At 46.7% G+C, this 13,908-nt stretch overlaps 1 protein-coding gene across 6 annotated transcripts in view; it reads left to right on the top strand.

Moving 5' to 3' along the window:
* The window catches only part of tenm4 (teneurin transmembrane protein 4), a gene marked incomplete at both ends in the record, with an annotated part of 418,773 nt that overhangs the window by 156,344 nt on the left and 248,521 nt on the right, over positions 1-13,908 (top strand). For all 6 annotated transcript variants that reach the window (XM_080731250.1, XM_080731249.1, XM_080731248.1 and 3 more), the window contains one exon: positions 4,012-4,237. In XM_080731250.1, the coding sequence (XP_080587376.1) occupies positions 4,012-4,237 (226 nt within the window). The remainder of the gene's footprint in view (positions 1-4,011; positions 4,238-13,908) is intronic.

The following is a 13,908-nucleotide window of genomic DNA, read 5'->3' as shown; positions in this document are numbered from 1 at the left end:
AAGCAGCCGATCTACAAGCACACAACGCCTCGCACCGCGAGGCGTTGTGTGCTTGTAGATTCAATTCAATTCAATTTTATTAAAGTGTCAAATCATAACAAGTTATCTCAAGACACTTTACAAAGGCTAAAGAGCCATGAGAGAGAGAGAGGAGAGAGGGAGAAACAAGGGAGAGACAAGGGAAAGACAACAAGGGGCACACGCACACACATACACAGGTCCCGCATGCGTATGTACAAGAACGAATGAACGAACGCACACACACACACACAGGCGCTGCATGCGCACGCGTGTGTAGGGGGAGGGGAAGGGGAGGGGAGGGGGAGGTAAGGGTAGGGGGGGTGGGGGGAGGAGAGAGAGAACCCGAGCAGAACCTGTACCTGTGAGGTACCCCCCCGAGAGAACTCGAGTGGATACCTCACAGGCCCGGGGCCCCCACCCTGAGCAAGCAATTTGCTACAATGGTAACGAAAAACCCCCTCTTAAGGAGGAGGAAACGTCAGGCAGATCCTGACTCTGGGGTGAACAGCCGTGCTGCCTCGACCGAGTCGGGGGGACAGTAAGGAACAAAGAGAGAACAAGAGATAGACACAGAGAGATCCAGGCAGGTCCACAGGTGTGCTTCATGGAGGCCTGGTCCGGGGTCACACTCTTGGTCTGCAGCTGAGTAGTCGGGTTTTAGTAGCAATCCCAGCAGCTGAGTTGTCGAGTTTTAGGTATTTAGGTTGTCGAGTTTCCAGGAACTGGAACTGTGGAGTGGGAGACAGAAAAGAAACTCCGGGGATGATCCCCGGAGTTCGAATTAGTGGCAGGCCTTATAATGGCAGGCACAGTGCTAGTTACAATTGCAATGATGTGACACAAACCCACACAACCAAAAGGGGGAAGAGAGGGAGGAGGGTTCCCCCTCCCCTCTGACCCATTATTCAGCCCAACCCAGTGACTTTGTAGGTTGGGATTAGGAGTGACTGTACGCTGTCTCACAGAGCCACGGCCTTCTGTCAGCCCGGCCACTGGTCCCAACATGCACCCGGACAGCCTGAGGGAGGTAATTTAGTCAGCAACGAACGAACGAACAAACGAAGCAACGAGCGAAGCAACGAACGAACAAGCGAACGAAGCAACGAGCGAAGCAACGAATGAACGAACGAACGAAGCAACGAACGAACGAACGAAGCAACGAACGAACGAACGAAGGAAGCAGCGAACGAACGAAGCAACGAACAAGCGAAGCAACGAACGAACGAACGAACGAACGAAGCAACGAACGAACGAACGAAGCAACGGTCTGCTGTTTTCACTACTTTTGTGCGACGGCCTTGCATGATGAAGCAGGGCTTTGCTTTGCGAAAGAACATTCAAATTCTAAACCTGGAGATACGAGGTTTCCACCCGACAACGACGATATACATCATCAAAGGAGAGCTGCAAATGTGATGACGCCGAGATGTGGCTTTTTGCAACACTGCATGCGTTCTAAAAAGATACGTTTCCATTCCCTGTTGGGGCAGAGGAGTGTAAACAGCAACGTCTTTAGACAGACGGTGTATTAAACAACACACCGTGAACGGAAAAGTATTTCATAAATCTTTGCTCTTTTTTTTTCCTCTTCTTTTTGCCCAAAGGATTTATGGCAAATTCATTTGAGTGTGTTCCTTAAATATTCAACGTCATCAATGAATCACCCACAAGGTTCCAGGGTCTCGGGGGGGTCTCCGACTGAGGGAGATTTGTCTTTAGACTAATTCCCCATATATGTGCAAGTACAGTATCACCTACTGTATATCATGTGATTTATCACATCTGTCACATCATATCCGTGCATGGATAAGGTCTGCGCCGGGGGTTTACATTTCATCTGTGAATGTAACCACCCTGCGCTCCACGGATTTGTGTGGTTCTCTCACGCATTTAAATCAACTGATTTATTCATCGCGTCCAAAGATTACGTTTGTCTCCGCCGCCGCCACTGTTTTTACTCTTGCGCAAATAAGCCAAAGCATGTTTATGTATTTTTTTTCCCGGTGCCGCGGCTGATAACGTATCGAGTGGCGGTCGAGTCCAGAATCCCTGCCTTGTGTAGATGGAAATGAAAAGGCCGTCTTCATCATTTGCATTCGCTGAGACGTGCCGCTGTCTGATAGGGAGCAAATTGGTGCAGAATCATGTTTTTTTGGAGGGGCAAACTCCTTAAAGGACAACTTTGTTTTTTTTACAACAAGGGTTCATATTTTAGATTGTAATTAAAGAAAAGAAAAAGTGAGTGTTAAAATGTTTTCATTTGCTTTGTTCTATTGTTTTATCGCGTTTACCGTGCTAAAATGTGGGGCATGCGTACGCATGGGTGCATGCGTACAAGTGGCTAAATATGTCTTTTTAGACACAATAAGCCAGCAGTTTCTTTATTGCTATTTACAGTAACACTTCTAGCCCCCATAAGTCACATCCAAACATGAAAGGTTGCATGTATCTTGGGAATGGGCTTATTCTGTGTAAAATGACATATTTAGCCACTTGTATGCATGCCCCCAACCTCTGAAATAAGAATCTCTAAAACAATAGAAATAAGTAAATGAAATAATTTTAACACTCATCTTTTATATTCTTTAATTACAATCTAAAATATGAACCCTTGTTGTAAAAAAACTAAAGTTGTCCTTTAACTCCTCATTTTAATTTTGCCTGCATCTTTGATGGGTTTCCCGAAACGAGATTTTTCATACGTGATGCCGGACTGCGAAATGATCACAAGCCGCGCTCGCCCGCTAAAAAACGTGGTGCCAACGGCTCCCCCTTCAACGGCTCCTCCGAGACGATGAGTTATTCATGCGGGAACCCAGTGATCCTCTCTCTATAAGGAGGCTTTGAAAGCACTCAGTCTCATGTGTCACTTCTAATGGCTCGTCTGCGGTTCGTCTTTTATCTGTCCATCTATCTGTCTCTCTGTCCGTCCTTCTGTCTGTCTGTCTGTCTGTCTGTCCAGGGTGTCATTTGGGCCATCAGGGGATGGCAACTGCCACCCCCTAGTTAAAAAAAAAGACGAGGAGATCCGAGAACTCAAAAGAAGTATTGAGGAGAGGAGCTTGAAGTTAAAACAAATTTGATTCTATAAAACCAACATGTTTCAAGAAATGGAGCAAACATACAGAAGCATTAGCTCCACTGGCTGTCCGTCAGACTGTCACGTCACGTCACACTTTTGCCCCTACTCTATCTCTGGCACTGTTGGCCCTATTGATGCCAAACTTTGCACACACACTCCTTGGATGGCAAATCACAACCTCCAGCCTGATTTCTCACATGGCCCTCTTCTAGCGCCACCATCAGGCAGATTTTAGCAAAACAATTTTTTGAAAACTGCTCCTACAGATTTTGGCCTAAAATGACGTAAAGTGGTACACACTATCTCTAAAGTCATGTCATCAACATGGATCTGTCCCATTTCCCATATTCCTGATTGGCTACAATTGCCTTCTAAAGTTTGTGTATGCGTTGTGACGGACACTTATCTTCTCCCGCTTAGGGACTCTTACTGGTGTTACAAATGAACAGACAATCAATAACCAAGGTTGCCAAAATACACACACAACTACACAAGTGTGTGTGTGTGCATGCACACACACTGAAGGGACAACTAGAATGTGTTTTTTCTTCTTTCTTAATGCATTGCTGAAAGATCGGATCAGGAAAAATCGGTATCGGCAGATACTCAATCGGAATCGGATCGGGAGCAAAAAAACGTGATCAGGACATCCCTATCGTCACTGTTTGTAAAGCAAAGCCCTGCTTCATCATACAAGACTGTAGCACAGGACTAGTGAAAATAGCAGATCTACAAGCACACAACGCCTCGCACCGCGAGGCGTTGTGTGCTTGTAGATCGGCTATTTTCACTAGTTTAGATCATTTTTAAAATGATAAATACGAAACGAACGGTTTTGGACATACAAGGTTTTCACCCGACAACGACGCTATGTCTTTCTGAAATGTACGCCTCTGTGTGTCTTCTAGTTTGACTTTGTGGAGCTGCTGGACGGACGGAGGCTGCTGGTTCAGGACAGCGTACACCAGCAGCAGGGGGCGCTAGACGGGCCCGCGGCGCTGCAGCGCAGCCTGGCCCCCATGGCGGCGCACGACACGGGCTTCATCCAGTACATGGACTCTGGCATCTGGCACATGGCCGTCTACAACGACGGCAAGGAGACCGAGACCGTCTCCTTCCTCACCACCGCCATCGGTGAGTTGGTTAAAATTTCGATATTTCGACGTCCCATTAGTCTTCACTAAAGGGCTTTGCACACAGGCCCATTGCGTTTTTTCCATTTTCTGCATGATTAACAACTTGGGGGCCAAACTTGTTCAGTAACGAGATACGGCCACACTATCTATGAATAAGTTGCAAAGAACGCCAGGGAAGCAGAGATCTGCCTGTTTTTACGGCGACACTTTACCCCGATGGTCGGCCCCGGTTTGGATTTTAGTTTCGCGAGCGTTTGTAAACAAATGGATTACCTTCCTCAATCGTCAGCGGACACTCAAGTGCACACGTACAAAGCTTCCGAGGCTCTTCTAAATAAAGCGTAAGTGAACGGCGGCGCCAGCAACAGCTAGAAATGTTAGAAACCTTGGCTTCCCATGTGTTAAAACCCATTGGATTTGGTGTGCAATGTAGTGTGGAATCCTCACTGCGGATCTGAAAAGGAGTCATAGAAGGCGTCAATGAGTTTTTACCGCAAGCGAAAAGACGCACAAATCGAACTGGGTTTGATCTGGAAAAAAAAAAAAAAAAACTCCTGCAGCCACAAATTCGGAGCAGGTGTCCATGCGGTCATAGAGTCATTGGTTTCTTTAAAAAAATGAAATTGTCTGTTTTTCCTGTCTGCAAAGCCCTTTAGGGTTAGGTTTTATGGTTTAGGTTTAGGCATAGTTTTACTGAGGTTAGTGTTTGAGTTAGGTTTAGGCATAGTTTTGCTGAGGTTAGTGTTTGGGTTAGGTTTAGGCATAGTAGTATTCACCAGGTTAACATTCACTAGGTTAGCATTCACCAGGTTAGCATTCACCAACGTCGGTAGGTTAGCATTTCACCAGGTTAGCATTCACCAGCGTCAAACTAATGGGACGTCGAACACATGTCACGTCGCAATATCGCTACGCTTGTAGCGATAGGTGGATTTGCCCCGGGCGTGACCCACGCCTTCTGAAACCTATTAAGCAATCCTCCCCGTAATCCCTATAATACCCAACGGCAGCACTCACCCCATATGGAAAAAATAAATAAGAAGGAAATCGCCGCCAGTCCACAAGCCATGGAGTCAGAGCTTGATTTTTGTTGCATTTCAGCAGCTGTGAGAGGGAGAGTGTTGGGGTTAATCAAGGTGAAGTTGAAACCTATGAATTCTGTTCCTTCATGCTGTGTTGCACCTGAGGAGGCCAGACGTGATTCCCACACCTGTGGCTCAGGGCCCACCGCTGTGCCGAGAGGGTATCGTAAGTGGGCCTCCAATTAACACTTGGGATGCCATTATTTTTTTGTAATTATTTGGCTACAGAGTGCCGCCGTTCACTGCGCTTTATTTTGAAGAGCCCCGGAAGCCACGATCGTGTCCATGTTGTGGAAATTCACTAAACCCTGGATGTTGACCGGGATGTTTACTTTCATACGGAAATGAAAAGTTCCAACCGTGGCCGACCGTCTCGGCCCAGTGTCGCCGTGAAAAAAAGTGTTTATCGAAGCATTTTTGGTAGTAGATTCCGAGATAAAGCCGTTTCTTTGCAGCAGCAATGAATAGGATGATGATGGCATCATGGGATATGAAGCTTTTTCGCTCACCAGTCGCCGCAGCGCCTGTTTACCTGGTAACCATGGTAACCAGGTAATACGTCCCTGGACGTGATAATGAGGCTGTGGCAATTCCTATCACGTTCCTGGACGTAATTGGCCCCTGGAAGTGTTAATTGACAGAACAATTAGGATTTTAGTTAGTTAACATACCATAATGGAAGCCATTGTTCTCACATTAATACAAAATTAAATACAAATTTAAAAATCCTGTTTGGAAAGAAATATCTGCCTAAACGATGATGTCGTCACTGGTTGGTGGGTTTCTGAATGGTCCACACCCCTCCTATGAGAGCAGAAAAAAATTGCACCATTTTCTCATGAACATTAGTGAGGACCGATTATGGGAAGATAGGTTGAAAGTCGTCCTTTAAGTGGTCAGAGCCGTGGGCCACGGACGCTTTTGAGATTTTCAATTGGGCCCTCAACCGGTAAACGTTGTAAACCACTGTGCCACATAATACAAGAAGAAAGAAAGAAAGAAAGAACTTAAATTGCCGCAAAAAAAAAAAAAGAACTTAAATTGGTGCAGTCCAGAGCCGGGAGTCGGAGCTGAATGATCGTTGCGTTTCCACAGCGGGGGAGAGTGTCGGGTTAATCAAGGTGAAGTGGAAACCTATGAAAATCAGCGCCATCACGCCGTGCACCTGAGCAGGACATTGAGAGATCATAATGCACTCATTAGCCCGAGTGTCTCGGACGAATTATAGGGCCTGGCTTCCGGCAGCCATTTGCATACAATTCGCACAAAAAAATGATTATACCTTTCCTGGCCAGGGCTGTATTTGATCACGATTTGTGTCCAATTTCCATCTACTTTCCATACATCAAAGCGGCAGACACGGCAGGTATAGGGAGGCAGGCAGGTGTGCACATAGACATGAAAGGGGGCTTGAGCCCCTGCCCTTTTAACAGTCTGTGAAACCTCTCCAGACCATGATAGTTTTTACTATGGCGAAAGAAATGCAAATGCCCTCTTTCCACGCCATACCTGAAGGCAGCATTCAAGAGAATTGCCTTGTCCATACTCTCCTGAACTTGAATGCATCATCTTATGTTGAAAGAATTGTGTATAATTGTGTAGAAACCAATGCTGTTACGCCACATTGCCAGTATTGCCTTTTGTATGCTTAGTTTAGTGTGTCATCAAGCACTGAAAATAGCCGACCTCCAAGCTCACAACGCGTCGCACCGCGACGTTGTGAGCTTGGAGGTCTGCTATTTTCAATATTTTCACCAAAAGGCCCCTTTAGAAATGTCAGCCCCTGCCTCTCTAACATTCTCTGCACGTCCCTGTAGGGAGGGAGGGGCGGGAGGGAGGCTGTATTGCTGTATTTCCGCGACTCGACCGCGGCTCCGTGTGATGTGGCGCCATCATGACGTGACACGTGTCCCTTCATTTTTTCGCAAAGAGAGGCGACTTCGTTTTGCGCGCGGGCGGCGGCTCCCTCTTTTGTTCAGCACCCAAAGGCGACTTTGATTAGCGCGCTCCTCCTCCCCGTGTCAGGCACAAGGCAAGGTGCGAGAGAGAGAGAGAGAGCCCGAGGTGTCGTCTTTCACAGGCGGCGGGGACGGCAGCTGGGAGCTGTTCTCACATGCTCTTTAATTAAAAGCTCCTGGGCCACGGTCCATCTGTGGCGTGCAGGGGCCGTGCCAGCCTGCCGATCAATGGGAGGCTGTCCTCCTCGACTCCAGTGCACGTCGCCCAGACTGGAGACAGTCAAGAGATGCACACGCACGCGCGCGCGCGCACATGCACAGGGGCGTCACACCAAATTCTGGGCCCGGGGTACAAGGATTCACCGCGGGCCCCCCCATGAATGTTAACTATTGAAAAATAGCAGATATACAAGCTCACAGCGCGGCACCGAGTGCCGCGCTGCGAGCTTGTAGATCTGCTATTTTTGAAAAATCGTGAAAATGTGTGCCAAGAAACCTATGTTTCCATGTCAGTGATGCTCAAACTTTTTCATGTGAAGGACCCCCAAAATGATGTGACTTTGGCCACGGACCCCCATCTCAAAATATTTAGTTCCAGGGACCCCCCAGAAGCAAAATTTGAGTTACAAATGTTCACTTAAAAAATACATATATTCAAAGATTTGCGCACATTTTCACGACTTTTCAAAAATAGCAGATCTACAAGCTCGCAGCGCGGCACTCGGTGCCGCGCTGTGAGCTTGTATATCTGCTATTTTTCAATAGCTAAAGTTACTAGGGCCCCTCCACCTTGGGCCCTGGTAACTCAGTCCCACTTTCCTACCCCTTGTGACGCCCCTGCACATGCACACGCACACGCACTCACGCACACACACACACACACACACACACACACACACACACACACACACACACACACACACACACACACACACACACACACACACACACCCGTCCTGCTGTGTCGGCAACAGCTGCAATTCAAAGCTTAATGGACGGTGCGACGCAAGGGGAGGGGAGGCGAGGGCAGCCTGTTTGCTTCAGCTTTCCTCTACTTCTTCATTGGCCCGCCTCGTCGTGGAGGCCAGTGGCGGGAAAAAGGGACTCGAATGCTTTTAGTTACATAAAAAGTAGCAATATGACAATGTGTTGTGGGCTTGTAGATTGGCTATTTTTGGAAATACATTTTTTAATAATAATGATAATGAAATGCATTTTTATAGCTCTTTTCTAATATTCAAAGCGTTTTACAATGGTCCGTTCATTCACACATTGGGAGTTGGAGCGGCGAACAGTCGACGCCAGCCCTCACTTCCCACATTCACACACCAATGGTGGCAAGCTGACACCGACCGACTGATTGGAGGCAATGTGGGGTTCAGTGTCTTCTTGCCCAAGGACACTTCGACATGTAGACAGGAGGAGCTGGGATTCTAACCGCCGACCCACGGACAACACATTGGACAATGCGCCTTGGATAAATGCATCCCTACATATACTATTCCCTACATATGCCCATATGCATGTATACCCAATAATTGTCCACATGCATCATTCATACTCATTGCTCAAACTAACACCTTCCTTACCCACTACATGTACACAACTACGCAGTACAACTTAACTGTGAGGGTCGCGTAGCGGCCTGAACTCTAGTTATACTAAGACGCCTCAGGGCGACAATCGACCTCGCCCAAAGGGCGCCACAGTGCCGTAGTGATGTGGACATCAGGGATGTGGACATCATGGATTTGGACATCAGGGATCTCCATATATGGGCATAAAAGGGATTTGTTCCTCCTGGCATCACAGGGATCTCTCTAACAGGGCATCATTAATATTGATGACATCAGGGAACTCCATATATGGGCATAACAGGGATTCTGTTGTGTGACATCACAGTGAAGCCAGAGCGTGATGTCAGAGTGGCACACCTATTCTGGTTGAGTGGTTCCCCTGACATCACAGTGACAACCAGTGTTGGGTATCGTTACATTTTGAAGTAACTTGTTAAGTTACTTTAGTTACTGACTTGAAAAACTAATCCGTTAAGTTACTCCGCTACCCAATGACAATTGTAACTTAACAAGCTACCGTTACCGTTACCGACCATTAAAACCCACCAGCGTGGAAGTTTGGTAAACATAAAAAGACAAGAGTCCAGCCTCCTTTTAGCTCATAATTCCTCTTCAAAAGACCAACGCTCCCCAGCATTAAACTGTACAGTACCTCGGTGCCGTGGCGTTGTTATGGAGGCTCTATACCGGAGTTAAATGGCCGGGTCCGAATCCACCGTTGTCCGCCGTCCAGATACGATCCGATGATGTACAGTAAATCCATTTTAATACCCTACCGACGCAGACTTTTACACACGGTCAACTAAAGGCACGGACGCTACTAATATCTCCCCGTTGTGAGGAACGATCAACACGTAGGCTATATTACAGACGGACGCAGCAGCTTCTGTCGTTGTTTTGTGGGACATGGATGGAGAGCACCAAGTCAACAGTCAACAACAGTGAGTGAGTTGATTTCCTGGTTTCAACATGACGCGCAGAGCTGGAGAGATTGAAAGGAATGCGATTGGCTGACATACGAGGGAGGCAGACAGGCAGGCAGACAGACAGCTACACACGTGTATTTGTTGACAGAATAAGACAGAAGGAGGAAATGTGACTCGGGGCTTCTTTTTTAATCAGTGGTAACAAAATGAACAGTGAAAATGGGTACTTTTTTAAAAAAATAACGAGATTACTTTTTTGAAAATATAACTAAGTAACTAACCGTTATATTGTAAAATGTAACTCGTTAAGTTACTCCGCTACCGCCAAACTAACGTCGTTACGTAACGTCGTTAGTTATAACGACGTTACACCCAACACTGGTGACAACAGAGCATGATGTCAGAGTGGCAAACCCATAGACCGTAAAAATGTGTACACGTCTACACGGAATGCGGACAAGCTGTGACGTTTCTCATAGTAAATGCACCATTTACCATTCATGTATCCTTGTAGCAGAGGCAGAGCCATGAGGGGCTGACAGGCAGAGGACTGGAATTGTTCCTCCGTTCACTTTGCGTCTCAGACTTGATCTGCTCAGAGCAGCTCAGAGGGAGGGGCTGCAGGAGCCTTTTCTAAAACGGGTCGCCGCTTTAAATGCCCTTCAAGCTGGAATGTAATCTCACCGACTGGCCAGAATGGTATTGAGCCCATATGGGAGGAATGGACTTGACCTTCAAAACACAGAGCTGCCCAGGTAAAGGAATATGTATGTGAACCATATCCATTTAGAACAGGAAGGCTTGACAGTGGTGTCCGGGGACCCCCAAAGGGGTTCTTGAGGGGGCTCCTTTTATATAACCCACAAAATGGTTTCACATTCAGCATCGGTGATGGCGAGGAGAGGGGAGGGGGACAAAGTCTGTCACGTGAAACCCCCGCACTCTTTACGTGAATTGATTGATTGATTGATTGATTGATTGATTGATTGATTGATTGATTGAAGTATTTATTAGAATTTTGCATAGGAAAAGGTACAGTTTCATGACCGTACAGTTCACTAGTACAAGGGCAACTAAAAGGAAACTCAGGGAAGTCTTGTGGCTTGTTTCCAAGGAGATCCTTCTCTTTAACTGAACATTGAATGACAGACAGATAGAACACAGTACTATGCAGTGGATATCGTCAGAAACAACTGTTGTAAACAAAAACAACATTACAAAATAAAAGGTATTTACAAAGAATGGTCAGGGGGAGGGTAAGGTTAGGCTAGGCTTATTGTTACCAGTTTCGAGTGGCAGCCGCCTGTAAGTGTTTTTTCAGAGCGGTTTTAAAGGAAGTTAGGGATTTACACTCCTTTAACACATGGGAAGCCAAGGTTTCTAACATTTCTAGCTGTTGCTGCTACCGTCGTTCACTTACGCTTTAATTTTGAAGAGCCTCGGAAGCTTCATGCGTGTGCACGTGAGTGTCCACTGACGATTGAGGAGGATAATCCATTTGTTTACAAACGCTCGCGAAACTAAAATCCAAACCGGGGCCGACCATCGGGGTAAAGTGTCGCCGTGAAAACAGGCAGATCTCTGCTTCCCTGGCGTTCTTTGCACCTTATTCATAGATAAAGCTGTTTTTATGTTTCAGCCTAGAATAGAAATCAATGCAGCCTAGACCATCCATTTTGTCTCTCTGCGAGCCACGTTATGACGTATGGACCAGGGTCTTTCACAGACAACACAACATGCGCGAAGCAGCACGCTGCACAGTTAACCCTTTGTCTCGTTCCTGAACGAGACAACTCCTTTAGGCACAGCGACCTCCAGTGGCCTTATCTCGTTACTGAACGAGCTTGGCCCCTTGGGTGTTAAGGCCTTCGGTAGGGCGTTCCACATTTTAGTGGTATAGAAGAAGAACGAATTTGACCCTTTGTTTGAGTCTGGGTTGCAGTTTACAGTTTACAGGTTAGGCATTTAGCAGACGCTTTTAATCCAAAGCGACTTACAATTAGCCTTATTCACGGCCCGCCCACCTACTTCCGTTTCTCAGTTTTCCCCGGGTGCTGACTTCAATTTAGAAGGGGAAACTATACTGGACTTAAAGCCAACAAATCATTATTTCTAACAGTAAAGTAAATTATAGTGCTTTGTGCCGTTTAGTATCTTGTGTTCTTGATCATGATGGCCGTATTTTATACTTTACTATTCGGAAATTGCATTAAATTTGCGATTTCTGTGCTAACTCCATAGGCTGTGGTAGGATTTACCCCTTCAAAATGTGACTTCAGCACCCGTGGGATGCTTAGTGGGCGGGCCGTGAATTAGGCTAATAAGCAGGTATTACACATCACTATAATAAGCCAGATAATATGTCAGTACATTAACAACAATATAACAAATGCATAGGAATATCAATCTAGAAAAAACAATAACATAGGTAGACCACGCACCTAATCAGTAAAACAATTCTAAAACCTAAAAATGCTATCTAGCTTCATGAAAGGTCATTGATGGAAGGCGGAGTGTTACAGTAGTGCTATGGGTTTAGGTGGAGTCTGAAGAGGTGAGTCTTCAGTCCACGGCGGAAGCTAGGGAGTGAGTCTGTAGTTCTAAGTGCGACATGGAGTTTATTCCACAGTTTGGGGGCCAGGAGGGCAAATTGTCTTGGACGAGTGGATTTTTGTCCTGGGGTTTCTAGCGATGGTTCTGTCAGCATCCCTGTGTTGGCTGATCTGAGTGAACGGGTGGGGTTGTAGGGGTTGATCAGGTTTTGGAGGTATGGAGGAGCCGTACCTTTGGCTGCTTTGAAGGTCGGCATCAGTGTTTTGTATTCAGTGCGGGTTTGAACATGGTATGTGGCGCTGCCACGAGAGGCAGGGACGTGCTGGCCATTGGGAAAAGCGGGACAACTCCCGAACGTCCGGTTCATTCCCGGCCGGTCCAGGCGGGCCATTAGGAAAAAATTAAAAATAAAATGTCGGCCTTCGTTCCATTTTGGGGGCTGGGCAGTCAACAAAGTAAATCGTCGCTGTCGGGCAGAAACCTCGTAACTCCAAGTTTCAGATGTGTACATTTTTTCACAAAGCAAAGCCCTGCTTCATCATACAAGGCCGTCGCACAAAAGTAGTGAAAACAGCCGATCTACAAGCACACAACGCCTCGCGGTGCGAGGCATTGTGCTTGTAGATTGGCTGTTTTCACTAGTTTAATAACATTTTTAAATGATACATCCAAAACAAACGGTTTTGGACATACAAGGTTTCCACCCGACAACAACGAAATATAACCCACTGGCTTGTCACTTGTCATGATCTGAAATGGCAAATCTTTGAGTAGCAGCAGCGCTATAGTATAGAGAGAGATCTCTCTCTATAGCGCGCAATGAGGGCCTCTACGACTCTCTTTCCCGGGCTGAATCAGGGGCCCAGCACGTCCCTGACGAGAGGTTTGTTCACGTAGCCATGCCGTCGTTCATGTGGGGGTGGAACAGAACGGGGGAACGTCGTCCATTACTACCGGGCTGCTCGGTCCGTGGCGGTGTGAGAGAACGTGTCCTCCTGCTCAACGCTCAGCACTACGGGGCTCTCTGGAGCATGCCGCCATTTGTTTGTTCCCCCTCCTCCTCCTCCTCCGCCTGTTACCAGCAGACATGATTCATCCGCAACAAACTCAACCTCCTGGCGCATACATGCACGCGTACACGCGTATATGTACCCGCACCCGCTGAAGGGGAGAGGTGGGGGCCAGCCGTCAGTCACCTGATGCGTTTGCTGTTAATTGGTCTGACCCAAAATAGGTGGCTCCCTGGGCAGAGCTATTTTAAGCCATTTAGACCGCGTACGCATTATTACTTTAAGCATTATTTTATGCTTTAACTGTTGAAAAATAGCAGATCTACAAGCTGAAAAATCGCGAAACATTCATGTCTTTGAATACCTTTGACCCGATTCTCCCGTGTCTTCTAAATTCTACTATTTTTTTTAACTGTTTCTATGTCAGTGGTGCTCAAACTTTTTCATGTCAAGGACCCCCAAAATGATATGTATTTGGCCACGGATCCCCATCTCAAAATATGTTGGTCCAAGGACCACCCAGAAGCAAATATTTGAGTTATATATTTGAGATTTGAGATATA

Source organism: Nannobrachium achirus, assembly GCF_963921795.1.
Source record: "Nannobrachium achirus genome assembly, chromosome: 8".
Lineage (NCBI taxonomy): Eukaryota > Metazoa > Chordata > Actinopteri > Myctophiformes > Myctophidae > Nannobrachium > Nannobrachium achirus.
This window is presented reverse-complemented; position numbering and strand designations above follow the sequence as displayed.